The following is a 20,110-nucleotide window of genomic DNA, read 5'->3' as shown; positions in this document are numbered from 1 at the left end:
TTTTCGAGCCCTGAATTATATTTTTAGTTAAAGAATAAAGAAGACAATGAAAAAACTAAATAAAATAAATTAAAAATCAACAGTGTGACAGCATTTTAATATTTTATAATTATGGAAAAAAAACAAATGACAGAGAGACTAAAATTTGAGTCACAAAGTAATACACATAGTCCTTGTAACTGACAATTGCGCGGTCGTGCAACGCCGCTCCCAAATTAAATTTATGGCCTTTTCTCCCCACAAATTGAGTTTTCTTTTGGATCGCCTGTGCGTTTTTAATTTTTTTCTTAAAAAAAGCGACAATTTTGAAAAAAAAACCAATATTTTTCACTTTTTGCTATAAAACACATCCAGTAAAAAAAATGTAAAAATCAAATTTAGTCATAAATTTCGCCCAAAATGTCTTCGCTGAAAAAAAAATCCCGATACGTGGAAATTAATTGGTTCACATGAAAGTTATGGTGTTTACAAATGGCGGTATAGATACTGGGATTTTTTTTTTTTTACTAGTAATGGCGGCGATCAGCGACTTATAGCGGGACTGCGGGGGGCACTCTGCCACTTGAGGGGGAACTGACTTGGTGTCACTGACATCCCCAGTGACACCAATACAGTGGTCAGTGCTAATAAAAAGCCCTGACACTGTACTAATGGCACTGGGCAGGAAGGGGTTAACATGAGGGGCGAGCAAAGGGTTTCCTGCGTGCTGGGAGTGTTTTACTAGGGGGTGGGGGTCTGTTACTAGGGGGCGGGGTCTGTGTGCTTCACTGTAATCACACTGCTCTGGATGGCTGTGCTGTGCAGGAGCAGACAGGGGAGAGATCTGTATTGTTTACATACAGGTCTCTCCCCTCCGTCGGCAAGTAATCACCAGCCGGGACCTGGTGACTGACAGCCGAGGCCGCAAATGGCGGCACGGGGAGGGTGGCACACGCCCCCTACCTGGAACTGCGAAATCACGTATATATAGATATATATATATCTATATATAGATATATATATATAGGGTGGACGGGAAGTGCTTAACAAGGTGTCCCGTCTGACGTTCTCCTGTGTGAACTCTCCGGTGTCCAGCAAATATTGTTGCCTGAGGGAAGATTTCCCGCACTCTGAAGATGGATAAGAACGCTCACCTGTGAACAAGATGCTCTTTCCTATTGAAACATTTCCCACACTCTGAAGAGGATTAAAGACATTCACTCCTGTGGGTTTTTTGATGTATAATACATTTTTTTTTTTTCAAGCAAACGTTTGCCGCGTTCTGAACAAAAGAAAGGATTGTCGCTGGTGTGAAGTTTCTGGTGTGTAATAAGTTTGAACATTTCCCGCACTCTGATCATGAACAAAGATGTCCACCTGTGTGAACACTCTGGTGACTGACAAGGTGGTCTTTCCGAGTGAAAGATTTCCCGCACTCTGAACACGAATAAGGACGCTCGCCCGTGTGGATTCTTTGATGGGAAACCAGGACTGACTTCTGAATGAAACTTTTCTCGCAGTCTGGACATGAAAACGGGCGCTCACCCGTGTGAATTCTGTGGTGTACAATAAGTTGTCCTTTCTCACTGAAACATTTCCCGCACTCCAAGCATGAATAAAGTTGCTCGCCCGTGTGAACTCTCTGGTGTCTACCAAGGTGTCCTCTCCGAGTGAAAGATTTCCCACACTCTGAACACGAATAAGGACGCTCACCCATGTTTAAAAAGTGATCCTTTTGTAGTGAAAGATTTCCCGCACTCTAAACAAGAGAAAGGACGCTCGCCCGTGTGAACTCTCTGGTGTTCAGTAAGGTGCACTTTTTTAAGGAAACATTTCCCACACTCTGAACAAGAGAAAGGACGCTCACCGGTGTGAACGCTCTGGTGTTCAGTAAGTTCTTTTTTGCTCATGAAACATTTCCCGCACTCTGAACATAAATGAGGATGTTCACCAGTGTGAATTCTCTGATGTCTACGAAGGTCATTCTTTACACTGAAAGATTTCCCGCACTCTGAACATGCATAGGGACGGTCACCCGTGTGAATTCTTTGATGGGAAACCAGGGCTGATTGCTTAATGAAACTTTTCTCACAGTCTGGACATGAAAATGGACGTTCACCTGTGTGAGTTCTCTGGTGTACAATAAATTTTCCTTTCTCATTGAAAAATTTTACACACTTTGAACATGAATAAAGATGCTCACCAGTGTGAACTCTCTGGTGTCTAACAAGGTGTTCTTTCCGAGTGAAAGATTTCCCGCACTCTGAACATGAATAAGGACACTCACCTGTGTGAACTCTCTGGTGTTTAAAAAGAGATCCTTTTGTAGTGAAAGATTTCCCGCACTGTGAACAAGAGAAAGGACGCTCACCACTCTTTGGTGTTCAGTAAGTTCTTTTTTGCGATTGAAACGTTTTCCACACTCTGAACATAAATGAGGACGTTCACCAGTGTGAATTCTCTGATGTCTACGAAAGTCATCCTCTACATTGAAAGATTTCCTGCACTCTGAACATGCATAGGAACGGTCACCCGTGTGAATTCTTTGATGGGAAACCAGGGATAATTGCTTAATGAAACTTTTCCCGCACTCTGAACATGCATAAGGACACTCACCTGTGTGAATTTTCTGGTGTTTAAAAATTGATCCTTTTGTGATGAAGCATTGCCCGCACTCTGAACAAGGGAAAGGACGCTCACCCATGTGAATTCTCTGGTGTTCAGTAAGGTTTCCTTTTTTAAGGAAACATTTCCCACACTCTGAACAAGGGAAAGGACGATCACCAGTGTGTATTCTTTGATGTCTAAGAAGCTCTTTGTTTCCAATGAAACATTTCCCGCACTCTGAACATGACAATGAACTCTCTCCTGTGTAAACCCCCTTATGGCTTAAAGAAGATTTCTGGGGATTGGATGGATCTGTTGATCTGCCAACACTGTGAGAACTTAGATGGACATCTGGAGTCATAGTATGGGATCTATCAGAAGGTTCCTCAGGATTAGAAGGATCCATTGATTTAACCGACCAATAGGAATTCACTTTTGGAGAATATTGTGGAATGTCTGTATCTTCTACCTTACAATCTGGAAATATAATAAGATGTCCCTCCGATGTATTTATATTCCGAGAACACTGTCCACCTGCTGGAAAGCAATATTTAATATATATTATATTGAAGAATGGGACTGATGAACAGAGATACAGAGTTCATAAAATGTGCAGCAGTGGTGGTAAAGACAAGTTATATGGGGCCTCAGATGCTACTTCTGACATGTAGGTGGACCCTTCACCTGTACCCTTCCAGTATTTCCTCCTCATTTGTTGGGAACATGATGGTATATTGAGGAACGGAGATGGACCTTTCATATGGTGTTCAGTATCTCCTCCTCATTTGTTGGGAACATGACGTTATATTGAGGAATGGAGACGGACCTTTCATATGGTGTCCAGTATCTCCTCCTCATTTGTTGGGAACATGACGTTATATTGAGGAATGGAGATGGACCTTTCATATGGTGTTCAGTATCTCCTCCTCATTTGTTGGGAACATGACGTTATATTGAGGAATGGAGATGAATTCATAGACTATATTCCTCCTGCAAGGTCTGGAGATTTCCTATATCATGTAGACGGGTTCTTTGCTATACGAGCTGTAAAAATGAGGAATGGTCTTCCACAGAAATTATTCCTAGCTGACTGGAAGTGTTTCTAATATTTGTAATACGAATCATTGTAGAATGTTGATCTGGGCAATTATCTTGGGACAAAGAAGGAATTCTTTTAACCTAATGAATTATGGACAGAGTGTTTGTGGCTTTTCAGCCCTCCTCTGGATCGACTACTATTTGATGGGCATATGGTATATTTCACTCCATGTAACAATGTAACAACATGCTTTATACTTAGAGAAGTAGAACTAAAATTTGAACTGTTTCTGTGTTTAGTGTATATTACTTACTTGTGTCCATATGTAGAGAAGATTCCTCCGGTTTACTTTCCATAATCATCTCCCCCTCCTCCATAGACAGCTGATGTCCACTCACCAACGTCTCTTCTTCTTCTTTAACCTCAACTTTGATGTATTTCTGGTCTTCATCCTAAACTCCAAGAATTAATAAATAGGTACAAGAGATTACAATGAAGAACATCCTCTCATAGATCTATTTTTAAGTTTTTTTGGCCAGTCCCATCTACCTGATCATTTTCTTTATAATTGTGATCTTCCTGGGTGGAATCCTGGGAATACAAAGGACCTCTCTCCTCCATAGACTGCTAACCTCCACCCACCATCTCTTCTTCCTCTTTATGTTCACCTTTGATGTCTTTCTGTTCTTCTTTCTACATTAGATTGGTGATACAATATTACATCTGGCAACACTGCTGCCAATATTAGATTACATAGAAGGATGTCCTCTCATAGAATTATTTTTGAGTTTTTCACTCAGTCCCATCTACCTGATCATTCTCTATATAGTGGTGATCTTCCCATGTGAAGTTCTGAGAATACAGAGGACAACCCTCTTCCATAGACTGCTGATCTCCACTCACCAACGTCTCTTCTTCTTTAACCTCAACTTTGAAGTCTTTCAGTTCTTCACCCCAAACACCAAAGATGACAGATCATATTTATGAAATGAAACTAGAGATTACATAGAATATCATCTCATAGTTTAGAATACATTTCTAGGTGTCCATGCTCAGTCCCATCTACCTGATGATGGTGAGGGATGGTGTGGTCTTCCTGTGTGGAATCCCAGGAATACAGAGGATGGGGACATCTCTCTGGTGGGTTCCCATTACTGGATCCTTCTACCTGATGATGGTGAGGGATGGTGTGACCTTCCTGTGTGGAATCCCGAGAATACAGAGGACGGGGACATCTCTTTGGTGTGTTTCACTTTCTGGATCCATCTACCTGATGATGGTGAGGGATGGTGTGACCTTCCTGTGTGGAATCCCGGGAATACAGAGGACGGGGACATCTCTCTGGTGGGTTCCCATAACTGGATCCATCTGTAGGAAACACACACGCTAACTGAATCCATTGTTTCTATGTGTTTATCAGATGATTGAGGATCTAGGTGGAGCCTCCGTACTGCTCTCTCCTTTCCAATAAAGTCTCCTCTTACCCGGTGATGTGAGGGGCGGCTGATTGACTATCATGACGTCCTTGTAGAGGTCCTTCAGTTGATTGATGGCGACTTCTAGAATCTCCTTGGCACTGGTTCCATCTGTTGTCAGGCAGTGAAGTGGAGGCACTGTGATGGGTGATGTCCTGTGAAGAAAGTTCACTACGTTTGTTAGAAGAGAAAAAATAACAAACGTCACCACAGAATCCTCCGCATTTCCACCTGATCTATCAAGGACGCTCCTCCTAAACTTCCAAAACAGGTATAGAGGCAATCACAGGTCTTGCAAAGAAGATAAAAATGGGGACACAGACAAATAATAATCTGACAGAGGTTCTAACTCTTCTGTTCTCCCTATAAAATGGTTCTATATTTAGGATGTATCCGGTCTATAAACCAGAGACTCTGGATGGACGGTTGGATAAATGGTTCTATATTTAGGACGTATCCGGTCTATAAACCAGAGGCTCTGGATGGACGGTTGGATAAATGGTTCTATATTTAGGACGTATCCGGTCTATAAACCAGAGGTTCTGGATGGACGTTTGGATAAATGGTTCTATATATGCATGAATAACAGTACTATAAACTCTGGTAGACATCACAGTGACGATGGAGGATGAGGATGGACATGACGATGGAGAATGAGGAAGGATATGACGATTGAGGAAGTGGACGGACATGACGGGGAGGTATTTGGGTGTAAATATAAAATAAGATCTTATCACCTTCTCTGCTGCCAGTTCCAGCAATGTCTCCTCTCTACTTCCTCCAACTCCTCTTTTGCAGGAAAGTCCTTATTTATACTGCTACCTCACTTCCTGTCTGTACCTTACATCACTTCCTGTCTGTGTTTCAAATTAGATCATCACCTTGTGTTGACTATAAATACTGCAGCCTAGGTTATGTTCCATCATGGTCCCCATAGTATTGAAAGAAGATTGGCGCTCCAGATGCCCAACTGAATAAGTCCTCAAATAGGTGTCCATTGTAATGGACCATACTGGAAGGAGGTTAAAAATCATAATGGATGCTCATACAAAAGTAGAAGTGTGTGTAAACGCATGTTTGCATAGTCAAACAAAGGGAGGGGGAAGGGGATTGGGAAGAAGCCTAAGCTCTTCCTGAAACCCCAGGGCCCGGCAAAAAATAAAAAATAAAGGGGGAGGGGAATTAGAAAAAAGGAGGAAAAAAGTGGGGTAAAGACCAGAGAAAGATAGCATTAGAACGGAAAGTTGTGGAGGATGGGATGCTATGTCATGGTTATCCAACGCCATCCAATCCATAACCGTAGGGGTAACAGTTAGAGTTGTAACACCCTGAGATTAGATTGCGAGTATTCTATCCATGGCGTCCACATTTCCAAAGACCAGCCATGTTAGTCCTCCATTATAGCTGTCAATGTTCCATCACCTATTGTGCCATTCAGATGAGTTTTGACTTCCTGAAAGTTCAACAACTTCCAGGAGTGAGCAATAGTTTGTTTCGGTAGGTGAAAGATGAAAGCCAATCATTTTTGGCTCTTTCAGCGTTACCTATAATGCTACCACCTCCCCCTCACTGTTGGGGTCCCTCAAGGCTCCGTCCTCGGGCCCCTTCTCTTCTCCATCTACACCTCCTCCCTTGGCCAACTCATACACTCTCACGGCTTCAACTACCACCTATATGCCGACGACACACAAATCTATCTCTCAACCCCCCACCTCACCCCCTCAGTCTCTGCCCGAATCACACACCTACTGAGCGACATATCTGACTGGATGTCGCTCCACTTCCTTAAACTGAACCTCTCCAAAACCGCGTTTCTTGTCTTCCCCCCAGCCCGGACACCACCCCCCCATTGACTTCTCTATCACATCGAACAACGCCACCATCAAACCTGCCCCGCAGGCCAGAGTACTTGGTGTCATTCTGGACTCCAACCTATCCTTCCAGCCCCAAGTCCAATCTTTAACAAGCTTGTGCAGACTCCACCTCCGCAACATCGCCAAAATACGCACGTTCCTAACCCCAGAAACCAGCTCATCCACTCCCTCATCATATCACGACTCGACTACTGCAACTCCCTCCTTACTGGCCTGCCTCACTGCTGGCTATCCCCGCTTCAGTCGATCCTGAATACAGCAGCCAGACTCATTCACCTTTCCAACCGCTCCATCTCCGCCACCCCCCTCTGCCAATCCCTCCACTGGCTTCCGATTGCGCAACGGATCAAATTTAAAATCCTAACACTGACGTACAAAGTCGTCCACCACACTGCCCTGAACTACATCACTGACCTAATATCCAAGTACCGCCCAGCACGCACACTCCGCTCCTCACAAGACCTCCTTCTCTCTAGTTCCCTGGTCTCCTCCTCCCATGCCCGCCTCCAGGACTTCTCCAGGGTGTCACCCATCCCCTGGAACTCCCTGCCCCAACCAATCAGATTATCACCTACTCTCCTTTAGGCGCACCCTGAAAACCCATCTCTTCAGGGAAGCCTACCCCACCCCCTGCTAACTTGCCGACCTCCTCCACTCTTCCTACCACTCCATCCCCCACAGCTATCTCCTCCTGTGCCACCATCCCCTCCCTCCTAGATTGTAAACTCGAAAGAGCAGGGCCCTCAATCCCCTCATGTTTTGCATTGTATTGGTATTGTTCTGTCACATGTTCTGTCCCCCTTTGTAATGTACAGCGCTGAGCGAACTATCGGCGCTTTATAAATACTGTATAATAATAATAATAATTTTCCATGTTTTTTGATGTACAGCCTGGTTATGCTTGTTCTATAAGGCCTCAACTGGATATTTCCACAGGTTACAGTGGAGGACCGTGCGTGCAGGTTCTAATCCAGTCTCCATACCTTTAGACATGTCCACCATATATGTACCATTGTTCCCTTCCGTCCACAGCCCTTGCGATCCCTTGAGATCTTGCATGGTGCACCAGACCTAGGGAGACTAGCTGCCTGGAGATCATTGACAAGATCCTCACGTGTAGTTCTGGGATGAATCCTCACTGTTCTCATGATCATTGACACTCCACGAGGTGAGATTTTGCATGGTGCACCAGACCTAGGGACACTGACAGTTGTTTTGTGTTTCTTCCATTTGTGAATGATTGCACCAACTGTTGTCACCTTCTCACCAAGCTGCTTGGCCATAGTTTGGTAGCCCAGTCCAGCCTTGTGTAGGTCTACAATCTTGTCCCTGACATCCTTGGACAGCTCTTTGGTCTTTGCCATGGTGGAGAGTTTGGAATCTGATGGTTTGATTGCTCCTGTGGACAGGTGTCTTTTATACAGGTAACAAAATGAGATTAACAGGACTCCCTTTAAGAGACTGCTTCTAATCTCAGCTTGTTACCTGTATGAAAGACACTTTGTAGCCAGAAATCCTGCTGAATGATAGGGGATCAAATCCTTATTTCCCTCATGAACATGCAGATCAGTCATCATTTGTTAGACATGCATTTCTGCTGTATTTGTTGTTGCTATTCTGTCTCTCGGTGTTACAATACACCGAACATTTGATTTTTAGACTGATCATTTCTTTGTGAGTGGGCAAACATTCACAATCAGCAGAGCAAATACGCATTTCCTTCACTGTATAATGAGGTATATATTTGTAGAATGGCGAGATGAGGCCTGGAGCATGCGGGTCAGAGCTACGCTTATGTTCGTAGCGTTCACCCACTCGAGGGCCCGCTGTTTAGGTTGCTAGGCTCTTTCCCAGGAGATGCACCCGCATCCAGGCACACAGTCACTCTCTTGGCTCAGTAATCAGTCTACGGGTATGCTTTCTTTATGCTTTATTGCAGGACTTGAGGGGTGCACAGTAACTGTGGGATACTCCAGTAACGTAATCACTTCCCGTCCAGCCCATGTACATAAACGGCCGGACGGGAGCAGTGCTGAAGCGGGTAAGCTTTTATAAATGGCCCCAGCATTTACTGCCTGGGAGCACGCAGCACTGCGATCTGGTGCCCGTTGTGTCTGGAGTACACAGCGGAACACCGATCGCTCTACGGGACCTCTGTGCGAGATCCAGATCATGTGGTCAATGATTGGCCAATCAGTGATCACATGCAGGGTAGTAAGCAAGATGTCACTTCCTGACATCATTGCTTACTACGTGTGAAATCTGTGAATGATCACAGAGGTCACATGGTAGAGGGCTATTCCCAACAACCCTGTATCATGTGACAAGCTGTGACCAATCACAGCTCTCATAGTATTTCTCAATGGCTGCCCTGGAGACCCAAGCTGTGGACTACGCGGTTATGTCCCTTACCGCCGACCGTGGTCTTTATGATGAGCCTTTCTATTGATTTTAATTGTGAGTGGCCCTTTGATATTTCTTTAACCCCTTTACGCCAATCGTACGCAAATATGCGGCCTCTTGGCATCTGGGCCTTGACTCCGAGCGGCCGCATATTTGCGTGCAATTAGAAAATACATATGTGCTGAGAGCGGCGCCCTGCACGCTCCCAGCATACGTGTCCGCAACTCCCAGAAAGGTCCCAATCTCCCCTTTCGATCGGGACCTTTTTCGATCATGTGATGGCAAATCACGGCGGTGACGACCCTAAAACCTTGTCCCGGCTTCTGAAACTCTTAAAGGGCCGGGAGGCACCGGCGCCAAGAAGTTAATAAACTGAGTCCATACTACACTTACCCCCGGTTCACATCTATGAGGCCGCGCGGGGCACTTTTTGCGCGGGCACGAGAGCCCATTCATTTGAGCGGACTCCCGTGCCCCGGGACACGCAGGGAAGAAGTCCCTGCACTTCTTTGGAAACCTTGGTTCCCAGTGTGGTTGCGATTTCCAGTGCGGATTTAGAATTAATAGCACCCGCCCGCGGGTCTTCATTGTTCTGTTTGAGTGGTGTGGCTGCATGGATTTTTGTATGGATCCACAGCGGCACCGCCCGCACAGATGTGGACCTAGCCTTAAATGCACTTTCCTACCCTAGCGCCTATCTAGGAGGGTTCTACGGTTTCAAACCAAATCAGAAGAGGAATATTTGCATGCGATAGCCGCAGGTTTATGTGTCCAAGTTGTATAAAGCTAAAGATTTCCTGTGAGGGCGCCCCACTCTTCTCCTTTAAGTAATCAAAGGGTTTGTAAGAGGAAATAAAAATCAGTGAAACCCTAACGGTTCCACCATTGGAGTCTGGTGGGGGTCCAAATCCCGAGGAGGACGTTACCAAATCCCAAGGAGGACATTACTAAATCCTGAGGAGGACATTAGACAGTGAACTAGATTCAGGAGCAGCAAATGTGATGAGATGAGGCAGCATGAATCCCATACTGTAAGGGAGTGTGTTGGAGAAGGGGCGAGAGGTGACGGTCCAGGATTTGATGGAAGGAATGAAGCAAAATTAAATTGAAAAACAACAATTTGATAGCATTTTATTGTTTACTGTATAATTATGGAAACACAAAAGAATGAAAAACAGATTGAAAACTGAGGCACAAAGAAAGGTAGTAACGCTTAACTACGCCTGTGTGAGTGAGGACTATGGATTCATGGCTATGCTGGATAATGATTACCAGTATACACACAGAACTCATTTATTAATTATCGTTGAGATTACTCAATGTTTACCATTTGACAGCATTATACTCTTCAAAGATTCTCCATGAAACAAAGTAACCATTCTTCCTATTTATATCATATGGGATCGAAACTTCCTCTTCTCACCGAGGTTTCCGGTCAGTGTATAGAGCAGAGCCCAGAGCTGAGACCCCAGCCCTGACCAGTTGATCACAGCTCTCCTCCCCCACCATCCACACTACGTTCTCCGACAGCTCTCCTCCCCCCACCATCCACACTACGTTCTCCGACAGCTCTCCTCCCCCACCATCCACACTACGTTCTCCGACAGCTCTCCTCCCCCCACCATCCACACTACGTTCTCCGACAGCTCTCCTCCCCCCACCATCCACACTACGTTCTCCGACAGCTCTCCTCCCCCCACCATCCACACTACGTTCTCCGACAGCTCTCCTCCCCCCACCATCCACACTACGTTCTCCGACAGCTCTCCTCCCCCCACCATCCACACTACGTTCTCCGACAGCTCTCCTCCCCCCACCATCCACACTACGTTCTCCGACAGCTCTCCTCCCCCCACCATCCACACTACGTTCTCCGACAGCTCTCCTCCCCCCACCATCCACACTACGTTCTCCGACAGCTCTCCTCCCCCCACCATCCACACTACGTTCTCCGACAGCTCTCCTCCCCCGCCATCCACACTACATTCTCCGACAGCTCTCCTCCCCCATCCACACTACATTCTCCGACAGCTCTCCTCCCACCATCCACACTACATTCTCCGACAGATCTCCTTCACCATCCACACTACATTCTCCGACAGCTCTCCTCCTCCCACCATCCACACTACATTCTCCGACAGCTCTCCTCCTCCCACCATCCACACTACATTCTCCGACAGCTCTCCTCCTCCCACCATCCACACTACATTCTCCGACAGATCTCCTTCACCATCCACACTACATTCTCCGACAGCTCTCCTCCTCCCACCATCCACACTACATTCTCCGACAGCTCTCCTCCTCCCACCATCCACACTATATTCTCTGACAGCTCTCCTCACCATCCACACTACATTCTCCCCTCACCATCCACACTACATTCTCCGACAGCTCTCCTCCTCCCACCATCCACACTACATTCTCCGACAGCTCTCCTCCCCCCACCATCCACACTACATTCTCCGACAGCTCTCCTCCCCCCACCATCCACACTACATTCTCCGACAGCTCTCCTCCTCCCACCATCCACATTACACTTTTCTATTGTTAAAAAGACTAATATTTCCTATAGAAATATTTCCTATACATTGGTGTTGCACTAGGTTTTCTTTTCTATTGAAAGATTTCCCGCACTGTGTACATAAATAAGGACGCTCACCTGTGTGAATTCTCTGATGTTTAACAAGGCCTCCTTTATAGATGTAAGATTTCCCGCACTGTGTACATGAATAAGGACGCTCACCTGTGTGAATTCTCTGATGAACAACAAGTTCTCCTTTCTGAGTGAAACATTTCCTGCACTCTGAACATGAATAAGGAAGCTCACACGTGTGAATTCTCTGGTGTTTAACAAGGTTTTTTTTATGAATGAAAGATTTCCCGCACTGTGTACATGAATAAAGACGCTCACCTGTGTGAATTCTCTGGTGTTTAACAAGGTCTCCTTTACGAGTTAAAGATTTCCTGCACTGTTTACATGAATAAGGACGGTCACCTGTGTGAATTCTCTGGTGTTTAACAAGGTCTCCTTTATAGATGTAAGATTTCCCACACTGTTTACATGAATAAGGACGCTCACCCGTGTGAATTCTCTGATGAACAGCAAGTTCTCCTTTCTGAGTGAAACATTTACCGCACTCTGAACATGAATAAGGAAGCTGACCGGTGTGAATTCTCTGGTGTTTAACAAGGTTTTTTTTATCAATGAAAGATTTCCCGCACTGTGTACATGAATAAGGACGATCACCTGTGTGAATTCTCTGATGAACAACAAGTTTTCCTTTCTGAGTGAAACATTTCCCGCACTCTGAACATGAATAAGGATGCTCACCCATGTGAATTCTCTGATGTTTAATAAGGGCTCTTCTATGAATGAAACATTTCCCACACTCTGAACATGAATAAGGACGCTCAACTGTGTGAATTCTCTGATGAACAACAAGTTCTCCTTTCGAAGTGAAACATTTCCCGCACTCTGAACATGAATAAGGACGCTCACCTGTGTGAATTCTCTGATGTGTAACAAGGATTCCTTTCTGAGTGAAAGATTTCCCGCACTCTGAACACGAATAAGGACGCTCGCCCGTGTGACTTTTCTGGTGTGTAACAAGATGATGTTTTTTACGGAAAGATTTCCCACACTCTGAACACGAATAAGGACGCTCACCCGTGTGAATTCTCTGATGTACAACAAGGATTCCTTTATTAGCGAAAGATTTCCCGCACTCTGAACACGAATAAGGACGTTCTCCCGTGTGAATTTTCTGATGTTTAACAAGGGCTCTTTTATGAGCGAAAGATTTCCCGCACTCTGAACATGAATAAGGACGCTCACCCGTGTGAATTTTCTGATGTTTAACAAGGTCTCCTTTTTGAATGAAACATTTCCCGCACTCTGAACATGGATAGGGACGCTCACCTGTGTGAATTTTCTGATGTTTAACAAGGCTTCCTTTCTGAGCGAAACATTTCCCGCACTCTGAACATGAATAAGGACGCTCACCCGTGTGAATTCTCTGATGTTTAACAAGGTCTCCTTTCTGAATGAAACATTTCCCGCACTCTGGACATGAATATGGAAGCTCACCGGTGTGAATTCTCTGATGTTTTACAAGGCTTCCTTTCTTACTGAAACATTTCCCGCACTCTGAACATGAGAATAGATTGTCCCCTTGGTGAGCTCCTTCATGGGGTGAGGAAGATTCCTCGGGATTAGATGGATCCGTTGATCTCTCTGCAGTGTGGGATCCTAAATGGACATTTGCACTCCTAGTATGTGATTGGTCAGAAGATTCCCCCTGATCAGAGGGATCCATTGATGTCTCTAGGCAGGAAGGTCTGTGATGGATATTGGGTGTATTTGGATTCACTCCTGGAGAATCCTGTGTAATGGCATTATCTTCTGACTTCCAATCAGCAGATAATAGAAGACATCTCTCTGAGGAATTCCTGACATCAGCGCCATCTGATGGAGAGAAATGGAAGAAATGTCAGAATTCACAAATAACTGGAGATTTAGCTCCTCCCCCGTCAGTGGAATAAGTGGAAATGTCGATCTCACAGCTGAGCTCCTGTTCTCCCTCCAAAATCGATCAGAAAAGTGTCCATGTCTCTCCTGCCTCTGATTGAAGGTAATGAAGTGCAGATTGCACTCCATTCATTTTTGTCCCCAGCCACAGCGCCCCTGGAAAGTGACAGTCGGACCAGGAAGTGATGTCACTCACATGGCTTTGAGCAAGTAGATGCTCCACCCAGAGATCCTCCCCGCGGAGGTGGAATGTCGGTGCTCTGGCTCTGTGTGTCTTCCCAGCACAGGGACAACTGGATGAGGATTGGTGAAGCCGGCACTCGCCTTCCTGAATAGCAAACTTTATTGAACGAGTAAAATGTGCACAGAAAACGGTTTACGCATTTCGGCCATAAGCCTTCGTCATAGCCACCCCTCCCCCTGTATACAATGTATGTATATATATATATATATATATATATATATAATACATACACACAGCATCCCCCAGAAGTGAGTCCCCCCCCCCCCGCACTGTATACAATGTATATATATATATACAGCATCCCCCAGAAGTGAGTTCCCCCTCCCCCGCACTGTATACAATATATATATATATATATATATATATATATATATATACACTGTATATATACAGCATCTCCCAGAAGTGAGTCCCCCCTCCCCCGCACTGTATACAATGTATATATATACAGTATCCCCCAGAAGTGAGTCCCCCCTCACATTTGTATCAATATTTGATTCTCTCTTTTCATGTGACAACACTGAAGAAATGACAGTTTGCTACAATGTGACGTAGTCAGTGTACAGCTTGTATAACATGTAAATTTGCCGTCCCCTCAAAATAACTCAACACACCGCCATTAATGTCTAAACCACTGGCAACAACAGTGACTCCACCCCTAAGTGACAAGGTCCAAATTGGGCCCAATCAATGAGCCATTTCCCCTCTCCGGTGTCATGTGACTCGTGTTACAAGGTCTCAGGTGTGAATGGGGAGCAGGTGAGTTACATTTGGTGTTATCGCTCTCGCTCTCTCATGGTCACAGGAAGTTCAACATGGCACCTCATGGCAAAGAACTCTGAAAAAAAGAATTGTTGCTCTACATAAAGATGGCCTAGGCTATAAGAATATTGCCAAGACCCTGAAACTGAGCTGCAGCATGGTGGCCAAGACCATCCAGCGGTCTAACAGGAAAGGTTCCACTCAGAACAGGCCTCGCCATGGTCAACCAAAGAAGCTGAGTGCACTTCTGTAAGATACTGTATATATACACCAAATATTATATACCAATTAAATTTGTATATATGAATGTAATGTCCTGACTTGTACTTTATGGCTAGGACGAAGGCTTATTGCTGAAACATGTAAACCATTTTCTATGCTCATTTTACTCGTTCAGTGAAGTTTACTCTTCGGGGAGACGAGTGCCGTCTATACCAATCCTCAGTCCACATCACTTCCAGGCTCTTATTAGGGAAGAGAGATCAGTGAAGGAACATTTGTTGGTCTCCTATGTGGTGACACCCACCATGGAGGTCCTGGTCCTACAGGCCATGTTACCAACCAGCTGTGGTTTTTACGGGCAGCCAGTGCCCATAACAGGGAAAGCATGCCAGTGAAAAATATGGCTCAGAATTGCACGGAGACATCGGAGACCATCCGAGTGCACTTCCTGCTACTGTGTGTGTTCGGGCAGCCGGGAGGGCGGTGGGTTTGGTGGAGGCGGAGGACTGAGCGCGAGCGCCAGTATGTGATGTCATCTGTTATGGAGCCCAAGCCTCCCGTGTGACAATGTGGGACGTTCACGGATGAGCGCAAATGCAAGCAGGGGACTGTTTGTCGGTCAGACTGTCAGTGCTGTTCTGGACTTTGGAGGGACCACCTGGGCCTGACTTGGGAGCGTCACGGAGTCTGGTAGTCAATTTCATGTGTGTGCCACCGCCTGCCTACCCATTGACTTCTTGCCCTCCTGTCTGTCCCCGAGCCAGGAAGGGGGGGCTGTTTTCGTAGTTCTCCTACTCCTAGGCTGTTCAAAGTGCCGGGAAGACACTGTGAGCTTTGGTGCACCATTGGTCTACCTCCAGGGGAATTCTACGCAGGCTTACATTTTTTTTTTGTAGACTACAAGGTCCGGTCTCTTCCTGCATATATCTCTTCAGAAGCAGGAAGTGACACGTGTGGGGGAAGGTACATCACAGCACCAAGTGTTAACCCTTGAAACACCACACATTAACCCTTTATTAGGCACATATTTAACCATTTAGCACCTGCCTGCAGGATGATGTGAAGATCTGAGAATTATCTAACATTTTTCATTAAACTACAAATCTACTCGGAAGTAAAATGAGATTGTGACCCGTATCTTCCTTAGTGCCTGTACTTACCTGTGTTGATAGGTGGGGAAATTTCTTCCTGTTCACTCTTCATAACCATCCCAACCTCTGCGGACGGCTGATCCCCCCCCACATACGTCTCCTCTTCTTCCTCTTTAACCTCAGATTTTATATTAATTCGTTCTTCACCCTAAACCCCAAAATAGTAGAAAACATCTGTTAAAATGAACTCAAGGGAGATATAAAAGACACAAATGACAGCAGCTTTGCGTTCCCTACTACATCACTAAATGTGTTAAAAATAAATGTAAGCAGTGTAAGTACCTGAATGGGACCCGGTATCAGGCTCTTGCAGTATCTGTACATAAAAGCTCAGATTGGGAGAGGGAGCAGCAGAACAAAGAGTCAATCAACTGTGCTGTTGTTCTAACAAGGGACATGCTGATAGCAGGAGAGAGCAGAGTGACAGAGAGATGAGCTCATCAGTCTGCTGCTTCTCCTTTCACTATCCAGTCACAGGCTGGGGGAGGGACAAGTCAGGAAGGTGTTACTGATCTGAAGAATGGGGGTGGGGATTGTAAGGTGCTTAAAGGAGTTATCAACAGGAATGGTGGGTGGGGGGAGGGTTAAAAGCTGCATTTCAGATGTAAAAGTAGACATTAAAACAAGAGAATACATAGAAGAATGTCATCTCAAAAGCATAGAGTACCTGATGATGGTGAGGGATGGTGTGATCTTCCTGTGTGGAATCCCGGGAATACAGAGGACGGGGACATCTCTCTGGTGGGTTCCCATGACTGGATCCATCTGTAGGAAACACACACACTGACTGAATCCATTGTTTCTATGTGTTTATCAGATGATGGGGGATCTAGGTGGATCCTCCGTACTGCTCTCTCCTTTACAATAAAGTCTCCTCTTACCCGGTGATGTGAGGGGCGGCTGATTGTCCATCATGACGTCCTTGTAGAGATCGTATTAACTGATGTGAAAGCCTACATATCCCCAATCAGCATCCTATATCCTTGAACACGTTCTGTATTTAGTGTTCGTTACTCACCTGTGCTGATATCTAGAGAAGGTTCCTGTTCTTTAGTTGTCACCATCATGCCAACTTTCTCCGTAGACTCCTGATGACCCATCATATTCATCACCTCTTCCTCCTCTTTAACCTCATCTTTCACAGACATCTGTACTTCATGCTACACCACCAAAAAGAAAGGAAACTTGACGACCAATAGGCTAAGAGAAGAGAATAATCTCATACAGTCTGGAGCCACTTTTATGCTCTTCCCATCTACCTGGTGATGGTGAGGGATGGTGTGATCTTCCTGTATGGAATCTGGAGAATAAAGAGGACCACCCTCCTCCATAGACTGCTGAGCTCCACTCTTTGACATCTCTTCTTCTTCCTCTTTAATCTCAGCTTTGATGTCTTTCAGTTCTTCAACCTAAACCCCAAAGATGATGGAATACATTTATGAAAAAGGAAAAAGAAATAACAGAGAAATGTCCTCTCATAGCGTAGAAATCTTTTTAAGGTTCTAGTTGCTCAGTCCCACCTACCTGATGATGGTGAGGGATGGTGTGATCTTCCTGTGTGGAATCCCAGGAATACAGAGGACGGGGACATCTCTCTGGTGGGTTCCCATTACTGGATCCATCTACCTGATGATAGTGAGGGATGGTGTGACCTTCCTGTGTGGAATCCTGGGAATACAGAGGACGGGGACATCTCTCTGGTGGGTTCCCATGACTGGATCCATCTGTAGGAAACACACGCACTGACTGAATCCATTGTTTCTATGTGTTTATCAGATGATGGGGGATCTAGGTGGAGCCTCCGTACTGCTCTCTCCTTTCCAATAAAGTCTCCTCTTACCCGGTGATTTGAAGGGAGGCTGATTGTCCATCATGACGTCCTTGTAGAGGTCCTTGTGTCCTTCTAAATACTCCCACTCCTCCATGGAGAAATAGACAGTGACATCCTGACACCTTATAGGAACCTGACACACACAATGATACAGTCACCATCCAGACACATCCCTTGTCTGTTACTGGAGAATGTCCCAGAATTCCGGGCACCGCTCACCTCTCCTGTCAGCAGATCAATGATCTTCGGGGTGACTTCTAGAATCTTCTTACAATTCTTTCTCTTGGGTTTCAGGGAATGAGGTGAAGGCACTGTGATGGTTAAATGGTCACCAGAGGATTGTTCTGCATTGAAAGAAACCAGTAATGTCATTTAACCTCTCAAGATCCTTCTCACCTCTCCAGTCAGGTCCGTGTTTTATTAATAGAGATGAGACTGATGTCATGTGACCTCCCAGAATCCTCCTCACCTCTCCGGTCAGGTCTGTGTTTTATTAATAGAGATGAGAGTGATGTCATGTGACCTCCCAGAATCCTCCTCACCTCTCCGGTCAGCAGGCAGATGATCTCCAGGGTGAGGTTTAAAGTAGAAGTCCAGCTAAAGCCTAACTAGTCTTAAAATGCTGCCTACCTTCTCTTAACACTTATACCAACTATCCTGCGTGAAAAAATGTATATACTTACCGATTTTCAGCCGGCTTCAGCTGCAGAATAGACCAACAATGTCTGTAAAAGCCAGAAGCTGACATTACCTGTAGGCTCCCATGATGCAGCCAGACACATGGAAGCCGGATCATGTGACCGAACTATAGTGGGTTGAGAGAAGGTTCATATATATATATATATATATATATTTTTTTTTTTATTCAGAATGGTTAATTTAGGTGTTTAGAGGAAAGATGGAGAATTTTTTGGAAGATAAAAGATGTCACAGTGACTATGGAGGAAGAGGACAGAGATCACAGAGACTATGGAGTAAGAGGACAGACAAGACTATGGAGGAAGGGGACAGACATGATGAGTGTTACTAGGTGTAATTATAAAATAAGATCTTACCACCTCCTCAGCTGCCTCCTCTTTACTTCCTACTCACGTCTCTGGAAACTTCCCTTTTAGACCTTTACATCACTTCCTGTCTGTCTATCATTTCCTGCCTGCAGCTGACACCACTTCCTCCCTATTTGTGGGATCACTTCCTGTGTCGTACAATCAGGCTCTTCCTGTCTCCATGTTCCACTCCATATGTCCCCATCCGCTCTATAATAGGAAAGTTCTCCACCTTGACAGTAATGTCATTAAAGGGGGAGTCCCATCTATTATCAGCATGTGATTATAAAATAACAAGCTCTAGATGGACGGTTGGATAAATGGTTCTACAGTCAGGTCCATAAATATTGGGACATGGACACAATTCTAACATGTTTGGCTCTACACACCACCACAATGGATTTGAAATGAAACGAACAAGATGTCAGCTTTAATTTGAGGGTATTTACATCCAAATCAGGTGAACGGTGTAGGAATTACAACAGTTTGCATATGTGCCTCCCACTTGTTAAGGGACCAAAAGTAATGGGACAATTGGCTTCTCAGCTGTTCCATGGCCAGGTGTGTGTTATTCCCTCATTATCCCAATTACAATGAGCAGATAAAAGGTCCAGAGTTCATTTCAAGTGTGCTATTTGCATTTGGAATCTGTTGCTGTCAATTCTCAAGATGAGATCCAAAGAGCTGCCATCATTAAATATGAAAGCAAGCCATCATTAGGCTGAAAAAAACAAAACAAACCATCAGAGAGATAGCAAAAACATTAGGTGTGGCCAAAACAACTGTTTCGAACATTCTTAAAAAGAAGGAACGCACTGGTGAGCTCAGCAGCACCAAAAGACCCGGAAGACCACGGAAAACAACTGTGGTGGATGACCGAAGAATTCTTTCCCTGGTGAAGAAAACACCCTGCACAACAGTTGGCCAGATCAAGAACACTCTCCAGGAG

At 45.1% G+C, this 20,110-nt stretch overlaps 3 protein-coding genes and 1 pseudogene across 4 annotated transcripts in view; all 4 read right to left on the bottom strand.

Moving 5' to 3' along the window:
• LOC149453233 (uncharacterized) overlaps positions 1-19,210 on the bottom strand; it is a 95,090-nt gene extending 75,880 nt beyond the window's left edge. The window contains exon 1 of the mRNA XM_089688258.1: positions 18,335-19,210. Within this exon, the coding sequence (XP_089544384.1) occupies positions 18,335-18,487 (153 nt within the window). The 5' untranslated portion in view covers positions 18,488-19,210. The remainder of the gene's footprint in view (positions 1-18,334) is intronic.
• LOC149453236 (uncharacterized) lies at positions 79-4,828 on the bottom strand (annotated as a pseudogene). Its single transcript, XR_016314676.1, has 5 exons — positions 4,692-4,828; positions 4,436-4,572; positions 4,175-4,318; positions 3,939-4,077; positions 79-3,123 (listed from the first exon to the last, which is right to left on the bottom strand). The product of XR_016314676.1 is annotated as an uncharacterized LOC149453236 (transcript).
• Positions 4,875-9,829, bottom strand: LOC149453235 (uncharacterized). Its single transcript, XM_089688587.1, has 4 exons — positions 9,771-9,829; positions 5,838-5,918; positions 5,110-5,255; positions 4,875-4,993 (listed from the first exon to the last, which is right to left on the bottom strand). Exons 1-4 carry the CDS (start codon positions 9,827-9,829, stop codon positions 4,875-4,877), a joined length of 405 nt encoding a protein of 134 aa, XP_089544713.1.
• Positions 11,854-18,452, bottom strand: LOC149453234 (uncharacterized). The gene is made up of 8 exons (XM_089688230.1): positions 18,335-18,452; positions 18,125-18,248; positions 17,809-18,008; positions 17,544-17,693; positions 17,303-17,444; positions 16,952-17,049; positions 16,294-16,432; positions 11,854-13,842 (listed from the first exon to the last, which is right to left on the bottom strand). Exons 2-8 carry the CDS (start codon positions 18,207-18,209, stop codon positions 11,909-11,911), a joined length of 2,748 nt encoding a protein of 915 aa, XP_089544356.1. The 5' UTR covers positions 18,210-18,248; positions 18,335-18,452; the 3' UTR covers positions 11,854-11,908.
• Positions 19,211-20,110: the final 900 nt, after the last annotated feature.

This window comes from Staurois parvus, unplaced genomic scaffold (assembly GCF_062004578.1).
Source record: "Staurois parvus isolate SC_StPar_1 unplaced genomic scaffold, SC_StPar_1.0 ptg000449l, whole genome shotgun sequence".
In the NCBI taxonomy this organism is placed as follows: Eukaryota; Metazoa; Chordata; class Amphibia; order Anura; family Ranidae; genus Staurois; species Staurois parvus.
Note: the sequence above shows the minus strand (reverse complement) of the source record. Positions and strands in the feature narration are given on the sequence as shown.